The sequence below is a fragment of the Pipra filicauda genome, unplaced genomic scaffold (genome assembly GCF_003945595.2).
Source record: "Pipra filicauda isolate LSUMZ 115617 unplaced genomic scaffold, ASM394559v2 scaffold377_size797966_pilon, whole genome shotgun sequence".
Classification (NCBI taxonomy): domain Eukaryota; kingdom Metazoa; phylum Chordata; class Aves; order Passeriformes; family Pipridae; genus Pipra; species Pipra filicauda.
In genome coordinates this window covers 160,560-179,042 of record NW_024104506.1, presented here as the reverse complement: position 1 = coordinate 179,042, position 18,483 = coordinate 160,560, and the positions used below count along the sequence as shown (strand labels likewise).

The window sequence follows — 18,483 nt, the reverse complement described above, 5'->3', positions numbered from 1 at the left end:
TCACCTTATCTTACATTTGGTGACTACAAAAAGCAGTGATTCTGCCAAAGGTAGAGAATGCAGCTTTTCCCTCCCCTAATAGCTCACACTGCAACATAAAAGCACTTCAAGCAGGTCTTAAAAACATGCATAATTGTACAAAAGCAGCAATTGCACTAAATCTACAGTAGTTTGCACAGAAAGAAGAAAGGAAGAAACTGAGAGGACTTTCAAGGCTTCCAAAAACTTCAGACTAAGTATTTTTGCAACTTTTGATTCAGATCTGCCTATGGCCCTGCATACTTTTATTTCTTCTGATGGCATCAGCTCCACTGAAAACAAACAACTGGGAAACCAGCAGAGAAAATGAAAGCTGCTCCATGCTATGGACTATGCACAGAGAAAACCAACCTTCACAGCATCTGAGACTGGACATTCTGTTGATCATCCTGAATTTTCCTATTTGATAAATAAGGAATAAATGCCAACATCTAAAACTAAGAATCAGCACTGTGTTCCCTTCTCTCCACATCCCTACTAATTGTGTCCTTCTGGAGTGTCACTTCTCTCCTCTGTGTCATAAGAATGCCAGTATTTACTTATTTTGAAGAGGTTTTGGGAGGATAAGTTAGAATTATGTGCTTTGCAATGATTCAAAACTCATTTGATTCTCACTGTCTTTATTAGGTCCTTTAATGGTCATAGTGGAATATTGCAAATATGGAAATCTGTCCAACTATTTAAGAGGAAAACGGGGAGATTTCATTGCATGTAAGGTAAGAAAATGATACACTTCTCATAGTCCCAAGGCAGGGAATCAACAACCATGGACACAGGCTGGATTTTTCTGCACTGACACTGTTGGGCATTTCTGTGGGTACTTTATTTTCTCACCACATTTCAATTTGTATAAGCAAGAAAAGAAAATGTTTTCCTCTGCAGGGTCTCACTCCCATCCTCTGAAGTAATTGCAAATACCCAAGCACCATGGTGCACCTAAGAGGGAGAGAGGGAATTACCCCCAGCTCAAGGCGGGCAACAAGTAGTAGTGAAAAACTGGCCTCAACTGAACTAGGAGAAGGTGAACCCTCCAAAACATAAGCCTGGTTTGGGGATTTTTGTTTCCAGGTCCACGCCCCCCACTAAAAGCAGCTCATCCTTCCACCATCTGCTCATTCCCATCCTCTGTTTGTCCCTTCCCCCGTGCCAGCCCAGTCTGTGCTGGATGCAGGGACCTGGATCAAGGACATGTCTGCACTAAAATTACCCAAATGGTTTGGTTTCCAACAGTTCTCTGCATCCACACAAACATCTGGGCTGGCACAGCCTGGGCTGGGACAGGGGGTGGACACAGGAGACCAGGAGTCAGCGCTGGGGAGGGAATGGCACTGCCTCTTCCTTGTGAACATACAGCATGGAAAGGGCTCTCTGATCCCAGCCCTGCCCGAAACTGGAGCCTCCCAAGATTATTTTCCCAGATGAATCCATAATTATTATTATTATTATTATTATTATTGTAGCCATTGTGTACAGGCACAGAAGTACGTGAGGTACTTTGCGTGAGTGCAGGAGATTTTCCTGGTACAGGCACTCAGAATTTCTTTCTCACCATTGTTTCCTTGATGAATTGAGGGGCTGGTTCTGTCTCCCTCCCCAGGACAGAGTGAGACAGACACATAGTGCACATCATGCACGTGCCTTGAACTGGTCTATGATGCCTTCCCAAGAAAAGCAAGAGGCACAGAACCACAGTATCTCTCTGCTCACCTCTCAGTCTCCCCCAGCCAGCTCCCAGCTCACTTTTCTGGGGCAGCATTGCAATCAGTGAAATGGGAGGTTCTGTATTAGTAGGAAACCAGGCTTCCTTAGCTCTGCTCTTCAGGGAACATCATGTTCAAACATGTTTGGAGCTCATCTGCAGAGGACATTTTCTCCATATGCCATTCTGTTCCATAGTTTGAATCCTCAGGCATTGCATCAACCAAAGCTACAAATGAGTTTTATGCTATTTCTAGTCCCAGGAAAACTCTGACCAAGCAGAGAAGAGTCTGGATGAGTCCAACAGTGACCTGACTGAACTGATCAAGAGGCGCCTTGAGAGCGTAGCCAGCACAGGCAGCTCTGCCAGCTCAGGATTTATTGAAGATAAGAGTTACAGCGACTCAGAAGATGATGAAGAAGGTAAACAAAACCCACCTAATCCCAAATCTTTTCTTGTAAAAGTTTCTGTTACTTGGCCAGTGCCACACACGCTGTCACACACTTAACAAGCCCTGACACAGCTTGGTTTGTTCCTGAAGTTGCAAATTCTTCCTCTTGCCTGTTCCCCACTCCAACTTTCTCACTGAAAGAGGTTGGCAGTGATGAATTGCATAGAAAAGCTGCTTCTGTTGTGTGAGAGAAGCAATAGCAATGTTTTACCAGAAGATTTGTGAGGCCACTCTCTTCCCAGTCTCCTCACTCACTCTCTGTAAAGTTTTCTTCACTCCTATCCCCCGGTGCTGTTTTCCCCATAGCTAAATGACATGATTAATGTGCACTAGAACTTGTTAAATCATCTGATCTTCTGCCTCTGGATCAGTGGTTCCTACCCCAGAGCTGCAGGTCCAGCAGAGATCTCTCCTACCAACACTCAGATGCAGGGCTGGAGTCACAGAGTGCCAGAGGCACCAGTGCCACCGAGGTCTGGAGCTGTTGCTCCAGTGTTTTGCCTTGTCTGTGATCTCTCCTAGATGCTGAGGATCTGTACAAGAGGCCCCTGACTTTGGAGGATCTGATTTGCTACAGCTTCCAAGTGGCCAAAGGCATGGAGTTCCTCGCCTCCCGAAAAGTGAGCTCATTCACACTTCTATCCCAGAACCTTGAGTATCTGATATGGAGAAACCCAAACATGCTCTTGAGCCTGAGTAATCTGCTTTTTGCTCTTCTATTAAAGCCTTGGAGATCATGTTGGCTCTGGTGGTTAAGCAATAAGTAGCAGTGAAGGGGTTGGGAAGGGATATCCATCATGTTCTTGGCTGCAGGGACTGGCATCTGTAACAGGAGAGTTTAGATAGAAAGGCTGAATACAGATTGTGAGACAATTCTTGGAACTGCCTCATAAATAAATGCAGAAAAGGCTTCTTGTAGAGAAAGGTCCTTCTAGTGTGATCAACAACAGCACTACTGAAAAATGAAGGGGAGTATCCAGCTATTCCTTTGGCTTGTCAGCAGTGTTGGAGAGTTAGCAGTTAGCACCTCTTTTGGATACAATGGGAAGGATGTTTGCAGCCTGTGGAACACCTTTTCTGTAAATGGAATGTAATACACGTGCCAAAGTGTGCACACAACTGTGGGCTTGCACTGACACAGCTCCCAGGGAGCACAGGAATCCCGAGCAGAGTCACCCCCATCTCACACACTCCTGGGCCTGCATTTGCAAATGTAGCTGCAGCTGCTTTTTGACCTCTCCCAATTTTCCCAGTTAGTTAGAAAATAGGACTCCCTTTGTCTTGTCATAACTGTGAAAGTCAGAGAATTACCTGCAATATTGGCTTGTTCCCCGAGTAATTCTCTCCTTTGCATGGAACTGAATGTTTGGGGCAGGTTCCCTCACAGATTCCCTTCTCTAACCTGCTCACGACAGCAGGTCATTTATCTCCCCATTCCCAAAGAAACTCTCCTGCTCTCAGCTCTGGCAGGGAGCCCCTCTGATCCCCTGTGTCCTCGTTCCTTCCAGTGCATCCACCGGGATTTGGCAGCCAGGAACATCCTGCTCTCCGAGAACAACGTGGTCAAGATCTGTGACTTTGGCCTGGCCAGGGACATTTATAAAGACCCCGACTATGTACGGAAGGGAGATGTAAGTGGAAGGAGCTGGAATTGTTATCCTCAAGTTGTTGTTCCCCACGGGCTTGGGTGGATCAGTAACAGCAACCCTGGCAACCCGTTGTGTCTTTGGTGTCCAGGCCCGGCTCCCACTCAAATGGATGGCTCCAGAGGCTATTTTTGACAAGATTTACACAACGCAGAGTGACGTGTGGTCCTTTGGAGTGCTGCTCTGGGAAATATTTTCTCTAGGTAATAATGATTTTCCCCTAATTTATGGCTCCTATGCTAAGAAAAGCTTTTAACAAAAGGTGCTGATGTGGAGCAGCATTTCTGCTTCAGCTGGGACAAGTGCACAGTGCAAGGCAGGTGTGAAATAAAGCCACTGGGCTGAGGTTAGTGAGAACTCCACCTGAAAACCGTGAACACTGGGGAGGGGGGAACAAAAATCCTAAATCCTGGACCTAACATTTGTAGCCACTGAAAGCAACAGAACCCAGAGATACAACAAGCCCTTGCTGCTGGGAAGTGAGATGCTTCTTTGACAGCAATGAAGAAGTTTCCCATCCAACCATATTTTCCTGAGGAAATCTGCTTCAGGAACCCCCACGGGCCCAAGGCTGGAGGGTCCCCATGCTGAGGGCACAGGGGGCTGATGCTGCTCATGGCAGCCCGTGGAACACAAGGGAGATTGCCCACATGATGTTTTATCCCAGCTTAATTATCTTCCCCACAAAATCTAAGATTTTCTAAGTAAGAAAAATGTCTTGGCAGCAGCTACCATGAGGCTGATCTGAGAACCAGTGCTGGGCTCTGCCTGAGTCCTTCTAGCAGTGGACAGGTAGAACCACGTACTCTTGTGCCCATATCGCTTGCAAGCCACAACATTGCTGAAAGAACAGGAATGGAGTTCTTTATGTACTACAGATTTCATCCCAGGGTGCTGTTAGAAATCTCATTGAGATCTGGTTCCTGTCCAGCAGATAAAGCTGTGAAACTGAGACAAGCAGCCTCACAGACAGGTGGACTTTGCTGCTCTCAGATTTGCCTTGCAGAGTGGCAAGTTTTGTTTTCCTGAGGGAATTTAGGAATGTCAGCTCTGGCTTTTTAATCAGCATTTGCAGACAAAAGAGAACAAGAAGCATTGTCAGCTTAAGATGCTGGATTTTAAAGCAAACTCTGTAATCTCCTATCTTTAGTTCATGGATCAGTTGAAATTAATGATCGGGCTCAAGATGCCAAGTCAAGATGCAAAGTCTGGAGCTGTTTCTGTCCTAATCTTTCTTTAGGGCTGACTGCAAAATCACAACTTGCTTTCAGTCCAAGTCTTTCATTTGTACTCTCCTCTAGTCCATGTCAGCACACAAAATTCACATTCAAATGGTTAAAACACGTGGCAGTTCCTGCTTTCTCCAGGGCTCAGTCCTGTTTATTTAGTGATGTTATTTTGGTGTAACACCTCTGTGGCTCTGTAACAGCATCACCTGCTGCAGGTGCTTTGAAACACCACAGAAAGGCAAAGCTCCAGAAGCACGAGCGGTGCCCCATTTTTAACAGATTGTTCAGGAAGATGCACCAGCAGAGACATACTCTGAGGAAACAGGCATTGGGCACCTCCAGGGAACCAAAGGAACTGAATACTGATGAGTGGCAAGAGGCACTGCAGAAACAGGCTTTTTATCATTCCCAAAGGTCCTGACAGACTTTAACAGATGTGACTTTCAGGTCATTTGGCCTGACCAATACAAATAAAAAAATAGAGTCACTGAAACTCACTTCTATTTTTATCTAGTTTCTAAAAACAATTCATCTGGTTTCTTTTAATTTTAGATAGTGTCTTTTCTTAATGAAGGTGTTTTCCTGGCACAATAGACTGTGCTCTTCTGAATTCAGAGGAACCTACCAAACTCCTGCCAGGGCTGCCATCCGTGAACAGCCTCTGCCCTGGGATGACGTAGGTCACAAACTCCTTTTTCTCTCAGTGGCACAGGTTCAAAAGCAGTCATTTTCTCTGAGAGGGTTTTTCATACAGATCATCCAGGCATGCCTGTGGTTTGGCACTGCTCACATCTGCAGCTCCAATGATAAATATTTAATTAAGGATTTGTGTCACTGATTGAATTCTCTTATATAAAAGTTTTACAGATCATTGAGAGCCAAGGGATGGAAGTTGTTTGTCGTTGCTACAGGGTATGTTTTGGCTCCCATTTACAAGTGCTGCTTTTGCTGGGTCCCACAGACTTAGCACCCTCTAAAAAAGGGAAAAACACTGATTAGGAAACTGCAGAGTTTAGTTTGGTCATGTGTCCTTCCAGAGGCAGGAGCTGAGAGAAGGACAACAGGCTTCCTCCAGAAAGGCTGGATCCATGTTGGTGATACACAGGGAAATCAGGGCTTGAGAGAGACTGTTCATTTTCATCTGAGGCTGAGTTTGCAATGAGCTTTAAATTATTCCAAAGGGGTCAGCACACCTCATGTCAGGTGGTGCCAGCAATGTTTAATACATCCTGAAATCACTCATGGTGCAGAGTGTCAGTGTCTCCTGGAATTTCAATGTGCACTGTTCAAAAAGCAATCAGAGATAATTATGTAAACAAGCAGTGCCTGCTCGTATAACATCAGCATCTTATTATCCTACTAAAATAAAACCAAGATCAAAAGAGGGCTCCCATATCCAATGCATGCCACATCTTTGAGCATTTTGGAAGAGATTTTCCCTGAGGAAAACATCATGTGTAGACCTCACACCACATGTTTCAACCTACATTTCTCCCAAGCTGTCTCAGCATCCCAAATCCAAGTTATCAGGCGTATCACATAGTGCAGATGAAGTGCAGTGGTGAGTGGAAGTGGAAAAAGGAGAGTTCCTTGCTTTTATGATCTGAGCTGCCTCCAGCTGGTAGAAAGCCAGCACCAGTCAAAATATAAACTACCAAGAGATCCTGCAATCAAAAATCGTTCTTAGAACCACAGAATGCTAAGGGGTTGGAATGGACCTTAAAGATCATCCAGTCCCCATCCCACACACCTCCCACTAGACCAGGTTGCTCAAGGCCTTATCCAACCTGGCCTTGAACACTGCCAAGGCTGGGGCATCCACAACCTCCCTGGGCAACCTGGTCCGGTGTCTCAGCACCCTCACAGGGAAGAATTTCTTCCTAATATCTCACCTAAATCTCCCCTCTTCCAATTTGTACCCATTACTCCTTGTCCTGTCACTATTATTCTTCTTTACCTTCCTTGTATTTGCTCTCACCAACACATTGCAGTTGATATGATCAATGACGTAACCAAAGAGAGAGCACTCAGAAGGTGAGCTCCAGTGGAATTCTCCATCCCTCCTCACCCCGTTCTCTCATGTTGCCCTCAAGGTCTCCATCCCAATCACTGTATTTGCAGGATTAATTCTTATCAGTAGGATAATTGTTGAGCCAGGTCTAGCCAGTGGTACTGAACAAACTGAAGGGTTTCTTCTGCACTGGGAATGGTCTTGTGGCCATTCATCAAGGCCTGACTCCATTCGGCTCCTCCCAGTTCTCCATTCAGGTCCTCCCCACGGAAATCATGATCACCATGGCACAACAGTGGCACAGTGTGGTTGGCAGTCAATGAAAAAGGCCGTCTCTTCTCTAATGAGGGGAGTTTGTGGTGTTGCCCCTGGTCATCGACAGTGTAGAGCCAGGTAGACCAAGTGAGGGTCCTCTGGAGAGGCTGTTGAACCCCTGTTGAGCACAGGGGTGTTCAGGAAGCCCCAGTCCCTTCTCAGGGTTTGTACAGATGCACAGATGCAAAGACAAGCAAGTGAAAGTCAAGAGAGGTGCACAGGCAGCAGTTTGGTGGCTGGGACACTGTGGGAAGGTGACACCACAATTTCTATCTGTCTATTTATTCACAGGGATCTTGGGAGGTGGTAGGAGCCTGTTTTGAGGCCTTTGGCTAATGGGTGATGCCATGTGAGCTGAACAGTGGATTACCAGGTTATTCTGACAGGTGAAAGGCAAATCTAGGAAGGCAGATCCAGATATAAAGCAGAAGTGATGCTAGTGACTATCTCCAACTTACAGAACTCCTGGAAACACTCCCAGTACTGTGACCTGCTCCTTGCACATCCAGGAATTTCAGATGTGCTGTGGCTGAGCATCCCTGAGCCTTGGATGTCACTGGAGCCTGTTTGCTGTGCTGAGGTGCCCTCTTGGGAAGCTGCCAGGATCTCAGCTCCCCATGCAGAGCTCTGCAGACTGAGCAAGCAGATTCATGGAGCAGAATAATTCTGGAGCAGCCACGTTTTGGCACCCTCTTGGCTGCTTTTATCCAAGGATTTCTGGTGTGCTTGTTGTGCCCCCAAGTGCACAGCACATGATGGTGTTTCCAAATGGGGGGAAAAATAGCAGGAAATATGCAGGAATGTTATAGACAGTAGATCATACACAGATTCCTCGAGGGCTGGATACAGATCCAGATTCCATTCAATCCTCTATGCTGAGACTTGATTAAATTGTTTCCAAATTCATCATCCAGCTTTTGGATGCTAGAATGTGCAAGACAAGGTTGTGCTGCATGTGAAGCCTTTGCTGAGGAGGAGGGGAGGGAAGTTTACAGATCTTTCAGGTCTGTCCCAGCAGGCTCAGTAACCTTTCAAACTTCAGCACAGACTTCTCTTGAATGTTACCTGTGAGGTCTGGATGACTCAGATGCCAGAGCACTTTCCCAAACTATATATTTGTTCCCCTTATTTATGGAGCACTGGAGATGTCATACAGCAAAGACCATAACCTCTGAATAGCTCATTAGTTGAGGAGCACATTTAATGCATTTACGCCAGTCCCTTCTCTGTAGAGAACCATCTGCACAGGCAAATGATGACTTTTTTATTCATGTTCATGACTTTTGGCCGACTTTTGGCCAACTTTTGTGCAATAATACAGTGCTACTGGTCCCTTCAGAGTGCTCTACCTCTGAGAACAATAACAACTGCCACGAGCTGCCCTCTCAGGGACAGTAACACTCACACTGACACTGCAGTGGCCCTGAAGACACTCTGAACACACACTCTAAGAAGCAAACAAGGCTAAAAAGCTGCAAGGTCATTTTCAAGGAAGTTTTGCCTGTAGGACTGGATAATACACACAATACTCAGTTGGTGAAGCACAATTCCACACCTGAGGTTGAACTGCAGGTTCTCGGGGCCTTCTGCAGGAGCCAGGTGCCCACAGCTCCCTCTGCACCAGCCAGGCCAGAGATTCCAAGGCAAGGCAGGATGAGCAGGACTGACTGACGCTGTGTGCTCACTCTGTGCTGGAGATTGGCAGGCTAATAGTTTATTGAATGTAACCAACCGAATGAGCTGGAACTTCTCTACCACTGACCAAGAGGTCATTTAAAGTCTCAGACTAATAAAATTTAGTTCTCTTCTGCCCTATTTTACCTTGGAGTGGTCCTGGGTGTATCACAAATGTGGAGGACACACTGTGATTGAAATCTCTGAAGAGACAGAGTGAGTCTGTAACGGGTTTCCAAGCAGAACGTGTAGACGGGAGGTAACTGCAACTTCTTTGCTCAAGCTTCTTTTGCTGCCAGACTCTGGGTAATCCCAGATGCTCAGCAGAGATCACTGATTTGTCTTTAATTCCCTGGGCTGGGAAAGAGGGACTGTGCCACTCTGAAGCCTCTCATTTCTCCCCCAGGTGCCTCCCCGTACCCTGGAGTGCAGATAGATGAGGATTTCTGCCGGCGGCTCAAGGAAGGGACCCGGATGAGATCCCCAGAGTACTCCACCCCAGAAGTGTAAGAGCTCCTGCTCGTGTATTGAGAGCTGACACGTGTCATTTAAGTATTAAAACTTGATTGTGTTCAGGTGAAGAGGGGGAAGGGCACCTCAGCTATTTTGTATTTTGTTTTCAGTAAATGCTGTGGTTGTTCATACCTTGAGTGTCCTGGTAGCACAGACTAATGCCAAGGACAGGCCAAGTCAGCCTGACCTTTGCCAACAACAAGATGAACAGGTCCACCATGTGAACTGTAGTTCCTGTATCTCCGTAAAGGAGACCCCTGTGTCTGCCTTGACTTCTGGCTCTGGAACAGAAACCCAGCATCCATAACCATGACTTATTTCAGCAATATCACAGGGCCCAGCAGCCAGATTTGAAGTTGGGTGAAAACAAAAAGCCTGAAGGCTCAGCTGAGGCAGAAGGATGGAAGCCAAAACCATCCCGTGGGGGAACTAGAACAGAATTCCAGCACATGGAGATCTGAGCCTGTCCTAACCCATAACCACCCAAAGACTGACCAAACCAAGCAGCAGGGGAATGAAACAGTCTGGAAGCAAAGCTTCTTTCCTTTCCCTTTCTGAATCCCTGAGGTTTTTCCCTAGGTACCAGACAATGCTGGATTGTTGGCATGGAGATCCCACCGAGAGGCCGACGTTCACCGAGCTCGTAGAGCGCCTGGGAGACCTTCTGCAGGCCAGTGTGCAGCAGGTACAGCACGCCAGGCTCCCTCTGACACACGTGTTTGTGTTGATGTGTTGGTGTGTGCATGTGGATACCTGTGTGTGCAGCAGGGAAAGGCTGTTGGACACCAAGATTACCTCTGACCTCACAACAGAGGTCACAAGGAAAAAGGCTGCTAGGATGATTAAAGAAAATGGTAACTATGCAAAGGGGATTATGTTTTAAAACTTGATGTCTGTCCACCCATAGCAGGAGAAAGTTACATTCATTAGAAAAAGGCCCAGTTGCCCCTCAGAGGAACAACAGTGCTTTATCTCACCAACAGTTCTAATTAGATTCCAGCACAGTAAAGCCTGTCTGGGTGCCCACCAAACCACCCCATCACTGCCCTTCTCAGAAAATACAATTTATTACCAATAAATCAGAGCAGGATAATGAGAAATAAAAGTAAATCTTAAAATCATTGTCCCACACACACCTCCCTTCTTTCTGGTTTCAACTTCACTCCTGATTTCCTCCACCTCCTGAACTTTCTCATTTTCCAAGATTACGTCCACCAGTGCTCTTAGGAGCTCTACAATTATGCAGTTTAAAGCTCTGAGAGTCAGTATAGCATTATTAATGTCATAATAGTTAATTCAGTTGTTTTCTTCTTCATTAAAAACAACCAGAAATGCAATTGTCAGCTTAAGAAGAAATCAAACAGCTTCTTCCTGTTTGTAAACAACTGTAGTGGAGCTGAGTTGAAGAGGGCTCAGTCTGCAACATTAAGAGCTTAGGAGTTTTATTCTATAACCAAAGTAAATTAAGGAGACATAAAAATCATGATAAGGGAATAGGGCACTTAACTGCATCTCAAAATTAAAAACAAAAAATAAGCAAAGAGAAATTTGGACAAATAGTTTCAGACCTTAAAGGCAGAGTCATTTCTGGGATTACTGCGGGGGGTGATAACAATGCAGAGCTCGTTATGATTCCTTGGAAGGACAAGAAATAAAATCCTTCCAGGCTCCCACTTGAAGGACCAGCTCTTCCCAACTACAGCTCTTCCCAAGTGAAGCTGAACAAACCCAAAAAGTCTACACATAGGCAATGTGCTTTTACCAATTCCAAACTCTGTTCATGTCCTGTCAGCCCCAGGGGTTTGGGAATTCCTGCCACTCCCTCCCTTCTCCAGGGCTTAAACTTGGGTTTAGGTGTCCCTGAGGGCTGTCCCTCGGAATTCCCTAAGAGGCAATGACAGTATAGAGACTGCTTTCCTGAAAGGCAGATCAGTGTCCTGCCCCTCCCTGAAGGTAGAATAGCCTCACATCTGGAATGTAGGAATGATGTAAGGAACATCACAATCACTTTGAAGAAACATCATAAAGATAAATTGAAATAAAATCCAGTCCTTTCCCAGTGTAAAGCTCTGTAGAACACCAGAACCTCTTACACTGAGATGCAGCACAAAATGAACTTCACCAGCTTTGTGATCTTTCCTGTTATGAATTATCTAGGATGGTAAAGACTATATTCCACTGAACATCACCCTGAGTCCCGATGGAGAATCCAACCCCAAAACTTGCCCTGTGGAAGAAAACTTGAACCCTGGAGTGAATCGCTGGAGTGCAGTGGAAACTGGGTGAGGAAAACTGAGACAGGGGTGGGAGGGAGGGAAGGATTCCCTGGAACTGGGCACTGTCTGATGTCCTCTCTCAATAGTGCTGGTTAAAGAGTCAGACAAATTTGTCAGGGTGTTGGTTATTAGTTACAAAGGACGAAATAAGAAAACTGGTCCAGGAGGCTGAGCTGGGTCAGGGTGTAACTGAGCCACCACGTGCTGCAGCATCTGCTTGGGTTTGGGGCTGACCCCTCCACTTTACTGTTGCAGTAACAACAGCAAGAAGAGACCCCTGAGTGTGAAGACATTTGATGAGGTGCCAGTGGAAAAGGAGAAAGTGATGCATGAGGTAAGTGAGGTGACTGCCTCCTTCCCCACCAGGTTCACAGATCACTCATCACCAGCCCCAGAAACACTTATTAGAGCTTGTGAAATCTATTTGGTAAGAAACAGCTTTAAATCAAGCAGAAGGTTTGGCCCTGGCATCTCACACACAGGTCCGCGTGACAACTAAGAGGGACCTGTGTTCTACTTAACAAATAATTTAAAGAGAAGCTCACGTGTGATTCCCCTGGCTTTGATCAGGCCAAGGGCCTTTATATTACATATTTCAATATGTTTTTCCACCATAGGAAAGTGGCAGCTCATTTAAATGAGGCTTTTTGAGGGAAATGGGTCCAGAACACATTCAGTCTGGCTGAGACAGCCAATAACTTGGTGGGGGTGAGGGTGTTCAGTTCTGGGTAGACAAGACCAAGATTCAAGATCCTGCTCTTGGTCACACAAAGTGAACAGTGTTAAAGTGAGAGTGTTAAAGGGTTTAATTTTCACTCCAGGGGAAAACAAAAGCTTGTTTTGTTTCAGAATGATGGTTCTGCTTGTTGGCTTCCTCTGAAACTGCAGGTTGGAGGGGTTTTCTTTCTATTTTTCCTTCCGTATTTAAAAAAATCAGAGACCAGCTCCTGGATTCCCTGGATGGCTCAGGTACTCCCTGGCTGCAGCTCCTGTGCTGCCCACACCCTCTGCCTCAGGGACACGGTCTGTGCACCAAGGAGGAGTCGCTGTGCTCCAGGGATGCCTGAAATGGATCAAAGTTTAGGAGGGAAGCATGGAACCCTCAGGAGAGCGCCTGGCAGAGGAGGAGGGCAGGGCTCAGATGGTGAGGAGCAACTCACAGTCCCTCTTGGACAGAGCCAGCCCCCTTAGGGAGGGTCAAGTCTCCAGCTCCAACCTATCCTAGACATATTTCATGTCCTTGATGAGTCCACTGCTCACTTGTTCTCTGGTCAGCACAAACTGAGGCCCATTATTCCCTGACATTTTACCAGCTGTAATTTCTGTCTGTTTATCACTGCATCTCAGGGATTAGAAGGCTCAGAAATTTCTCAGGCTCTGCCTCTTTCCTCCTGCAGGATAAAAATCTGTCCCTCTAAATCACACAAAGACTTTCCTACACCCATCCAGTATCAGTGAGAGATTACTGCTGCCAGTACGAGCATCACTTGCCCAAGTGCTCCCTGTTCAGGGAATTTTAAAGCAAGTCCTTACATGAAGAGGGGAAAGTTTCAAAAAAAGGGTAATAACACATCATCAGATCAGAAATAAATGTGATATTTCAGTCAGGATCTTTTAAAGCCAAATTATGGTGTGGTCTGCTCTTGGACAAATTAAGTGCACTTGTGTTGCTAAAATTATCTTAAATATCATGACATTAAGAGACATTAGGTCATTATTTCAAATAGTTGCCCAGGATCTCTCCAAGTGCTCTACCACACCTTCCTGGAATTGTGCCACTTATCTGCAGTCCCTGTGGATATTGGTTTAACAGACAAGTGTAAGGGAAATGCAGAGCAGCCCTCAGATAAACTGCTCCTGGACCATGTGTTCTAAGGGAAACAGTCCAGATAAAAACCAGAGACAAGCATTGTTCTACTGAGGCTTTGACAGACCTCGTTAATTTAGGATTTTACTTTGTACTTTGGAAACCAGTTTCTAAACTGATCTTATTAATAACTGATATATGCCCGAAGTATTTATAAAAAAAAGCTTTTGCTTGCTATTTGTTGTTTGCTGGGATTATTTTTTATATTCTAATTAGTTTGACTGGTAAAATAAGACTAACTAGAGTTTCACTTCTATGTTGGAGTCTTTTGCTGTCTCAGTTTGGACAAACACACAGACATGCAACTGTCCAGCATTACAAAAGATTTCAAATGCAAAGTAACCCCTCAGAATATTTAATATTTTTAAATTGCTTAAATTGAGGACTGTGGTGTCTGAGAACTTGTACAACACTTTGCACAAGGACAGCTTGATCTGAACTGCAACCTAGAGGCTCAGCTTTCAGTGCAGCAGAACCACAACCTCAACCTTAACTGGAACCAGGACAATTTTGTTGGATGGCTCATAAAAAATCCACAACCAAAGGCTCTGTAACTTTGCAAAACACTTGGATTTGCAAAATGCTTCTGAACTCCCACTTCCTTCAAATTTCAGGGTTCCTAAAAGTGTATTTTTAGGAGGTATTTAGGGAGCTTTTTCTTGGAGGAACCCAGCCAGAGTTCCTGGATATTTTCTCTCTGAATTCAGTCTGTTTGTACCTCCATCCCACGTACATGGTACCCATATGCTTAATATCAATTTCAAATTGGAAAATGTCACATTATTTTTTGATAATTTTTCATTTTAAGGCTGCTTCTTCCAAATACAGATCAAAAGTTTCAGCATCACAGAAACAAGGGAAGTGTTCTGGGGCTCCAGAGCAGCATTAGAGCTCTCATCTATCTAACGGGATAAAAACTGATAACACAGGCCCTGAGAAGGGAATATTCTGAAGGATTGGTGGGCCCTGCACCAGGCCCAGTGCACAGGTCCCAGTTTATCACTGGTGTTCCTTCCTTTTCCCCTCAGGAGTCGGACAGTGGGATGGTGCTGACGTCAGAGGAGATCAAAAGCCCCAAGAGGTTGGAAATCCGTTCCTGGCCCTACGGGATCATGGCTCTGGCGTGAGTACTCAGGGCATCTCTTTTTAAAGGCAGTCTTCCATTCAGAAAAGGTTTCTGAAATTTGAAGTTTTGTTTCTGACTCCAAAAGGGAAATTGCTGGACTGTCCCAACAAGCTAAAAGGAGTTACAACTCCGAATTTCAGCCCCATCACCAAAAAACCATGGTTATTGTACTTGGAGACCAAGGGGCAGAACATTCTGCAAATGGCAAGTGATAGGAGCAAAAAGGCTGAGAATATACATATTTTAGCTGTTTCTTGAGGGCTTTTCCAGTGTTCTCCTTCACTGATGGAACATAGTTTGAAGAACTTGATTTATTCACTCAAGAAATAACATTTATGATTATACCAGAGTGTATATTTAACTTGGACACGCAGAGGGACTGGAACCTGTGCAACTGGTGGGACATGAGTGAAGTTGGGGAGGTGTGTGCACAGTATAAAGGATAGCATAACCACTGCAAAGCAAGTACATTTACCAGATTGCTACATTTATTTTATCACCACAGTGAAGACGGTCTTGCAGAGAACTCCCTTGATCCCACCACCTCCAGGATCCCAAGAGTTCTATTCTCAAGCTTGGTTTACAGAGGTTATTTATGTTTATCCCTTTATGTTCATCCCTTCACAGTACAATCACAGAAGAATAAAAGCAGATATTTAGGTTTTTGCTCCCAGTTCTTTGTATTTCAGTAACAGTCCCACGGGCAGAGAGGTGACCTAGTAGTGAAACAGGCCTTCTCCACTTTCCTGACAATAGGAACCCATTTTACTGATTAAAATGCCAACAGGTAGAATTTCAAAGAACAGCTGCCCAAAATATAAAAAAGAAATGATTCTGTAGCAAAGAATTCCATGTCTATTCAGTTAATTGAGCTAATTACACTTTTACTGAATTTCCTGGAGTTTCCTCTGAAAATCTGTTGGTGAGATTTGGATTAGTTTCCTCTGTCTTAAACTCAGTGACCTTTCCCACCAGAGCAGTTCCTTGTTCTACACCAAGTCACCACTTTTCTACATTAAAGAGAAATTATAGATGAGAAAACCCCTCCTGCAATTGTGGATATTATGGGAGAGTTCCTGTGAGAGTGCCTGGGGAGAGTGTGCCAGTGTTTTGGAGGGAGTGGCTGCCCCACTCAGAGAGAAAAGCAGAAGGCAGGAGCTGCCTTAAAACCATCGGTTCCTGGATGTTTGGAGGCAGGAGAGGAGGAAAAGGGAGAAGTTTACATGAGGAATTCTAGGCAACACTAACAGGGAGCATGCAAATGCTCTGGATTTTGCTGGATAGGAGTATGACTTCAGGGCTAATGTTGTCCAGCAGCATTTCCCTGTCCCAGCGCTGTGGCAGGGCTGTACCTGGTGGGATTAGCAGAGATCTGCATCTGGCTCCATGTTTTGATGCTGTGCAGAGGATTCCTGCAAGCACAGGGCATTGCTATGGAGACCAAATGGCACTAGCTCTGAAAACAGGAGCTCAAATGTCAGGAGCTGCATTACTGGGATGCTTTACCTGGGCTGATTTACCTCCTTTTTTTGCATGATGCCACATTGACACAAATCCAACACATACACACACAAACAACCTCCCTGAGACAGTTTATCCTTTTAAAGATTCCTGTCAGTCACCTCTGACTGCTGCTCCCTGCTGCATTTCTCCCACTTGGATGAAGAGTTGGCAAAGGCAGGTTCTCTCTCTGTCCCTTCCAGGCTTTCTGCTGAAATTCAGGAAAATCAGCGTCCAGCAAGGTATAGAAAAACACCAGAATTCCATAACAGCCTGTTCTGTAGAGATTTCCAGGAACACCTGAACAGCTGTCAGGCCCACTGGGAGTGAGTGGGAAGTGCCATGGCCCTGTCGGGGTCAGTGACCCCCTCCAGCTGGGTTCTCCCCATTTCCAGCCCACACTTCCATTGGGATTCCATTTTGCATGAGATACCTGATCCTTTGTGTGCCAGCCAGGCCCTGGGAGACCATTCCAAGGAGCTGCTGTGACAGCAAACCCTGCAGCAGCTGTTTGTTGTCCCCTCATTCCCAGGGCTCTAATTCCCATGGGATGGATGGACAGAGGTATGGTTTTTCTTGGCCACATCCTTCACCAAGTGCTTGAGGTCCAGCTGAGACTGTGATTTTGTCAGCTTCTTTGTCCTTTTTTTTCACTCTGGCAGACTGTCATTGGCACAGATAACAGCTGGAACCCAGTGCAGAGCACTCCAGTGCCCTCTCGTTTGAGGACAGGACACCCCTGGGTGCTCCTGCACTGAGAACTTGGAAAACAAGCCTCCAAAGCATTTAGAACAGTCTGGAGAGGTCAGAAGGGATGTGGGTTTAACAGGGGAGATAAAGTCACCCTTGTTAATTGTGTATCTGTCTCTATCAAAAACATTTACCCTGGATCCTTTTCAAAGTCTTTCTTTTCTAAAACAAAACTGTTCAAAGGCTGAGCATGTTTTCTAAACCAGGGTGGCTGCATTTATTATTTTTGCCAAAATCTTGCTGTTTATTTATCCTGCATTCATTCCTCTGTGGAGTGTAAAACTTGCCAACAGTACACACCATGTAGTGTCAGTGTCAAGAGTTTATTGAAGATGAATCTGATACTCTGGGCCTGGGACCGCTTTTAGGCCAGACTAACCATTTCTGAGCATTTTATAGCTGAAGTAGAAAGTCAGAGCAGTAGCTGCAGTGAGAGACAAAGACTGACTGGGATAAGGGAGCCAGCATTCAGAGAAGCACAGAGACCACAGAGGGATTTAATGCTGGGATGACTCTCAGCTCGTAATATTAAACAGGCTGCAGCTGAGCACTGCTTTGAAATTCTCCCAGAGACTCTATAATCAAGTTATTGTTTAAAATTATAAAAGGTTTGATATCTGCTCAGTTGTCCGATCCCCCACCAACTCCAGTTCTCCTCAGCTGCTCTGACACTGCTGATCTGGTTCTGCCCAAGGCCCATAGCACCAGTGGGCTGAGGCTCAGCTGATCCTCTCTGAGCTCTCTGAGCCCAGAGAGCTGCACTTTAGCCTTTGCTAAAGCCAAACTGAGCCTAAGGCAAGTCAATACTATTGAAATGGATGGGGTTTGCTCTGGAGCATCAGGCACTCATGTCCAAACACAAGGTGCCCCCCAAAAATTCAGCCTACCTTGGGCTGGAATCCTTTTGATGCTCAGAGAATAAGGCAGGAACCGTCTTTGCTCCAGGGCAGAACGTAGTTCCAGAAGAGTTTTCTTCTATGATGTTGAGATAATAAATATACTTACTGTTGTGTCCTGCCCCTTGCACTGTGACCTGGCCTGAGCTCTCCAGAGTAGAACTTTGAATGAGTAGCTGCTCAGGAGTTTTGCAAGCCCCTTTTTTTTCCCCAGGATTATACTTAAAGCAGCAAAGACTAAAAGGAGAATTGTGCAAGGCTGTGGTCCCCAGTCTGGGTTTGACTGTGGTGCTTTCCATCTCATTGCTTTTGGGGTGTTGGGACATCTGGGCAGCTTGGCCATGCAGGAGGGGACACAGACTAAAGGAGTGGGTGGCTTTGGCCTGTGAAAATTTTATGCTACCTGTACCTTTTTTCTAGAAGTGTTGAAAACAACAATTTCCTGATCCCAGTCCCTTGAGCTCTCTGTGCCAGCACAGTCCTGATGCACT

The 18,483-nt window shown here is 45.5% G+C and overlaps 1 protein-coding gene across 1 annotated transcript in view; it reads left to right on the top strand.

Moving 5' to 3' along the window:
- Positions 1–18,483, top strand: part of LOC113997171 (vascular endothelial growth factor receptor kdr-like) — a 131,973-nt gene that overhangs the window by 104,058 nt on the left and 9,432 nt on the right. The window contains exons 20-29 of the mRNA XM_027738810.2: positions 667–755; positions 1,995–2,160; positions 2,712–2,809; positions 3,698–3,820; positions 3,927–4,038; positions 9,471–9,570; positions 10,157–10,262; positions 11,735–11,859; positions 12,109–12,187; positions 14,749–14,843. Of these exons, the coding sequence (XP_027594611.1) occupies positions 667–755; positions 1,995–2,160; positions 2,712–2,809; positions 3,698–3,820; positions 3,927–4,038; positions 9,471–9,570; positions 10,157–10,262; positions 11,735–11,859; positions 12,109–12,187; positions 14,749–14,843 (1,093 nt within the window). The remainder of the gene's footprint in view (positions 1–666; positions 756–1,994; positions 2,161–2,711; positions 2,810–3,697; positions 3,821–3,926; positions 4,039–9,470; positions 9,571–10,156; positions 10,263–11,734; positions 11,860–12,108; positions 12,188–14,748; positions 14,844–18,483) is intronic.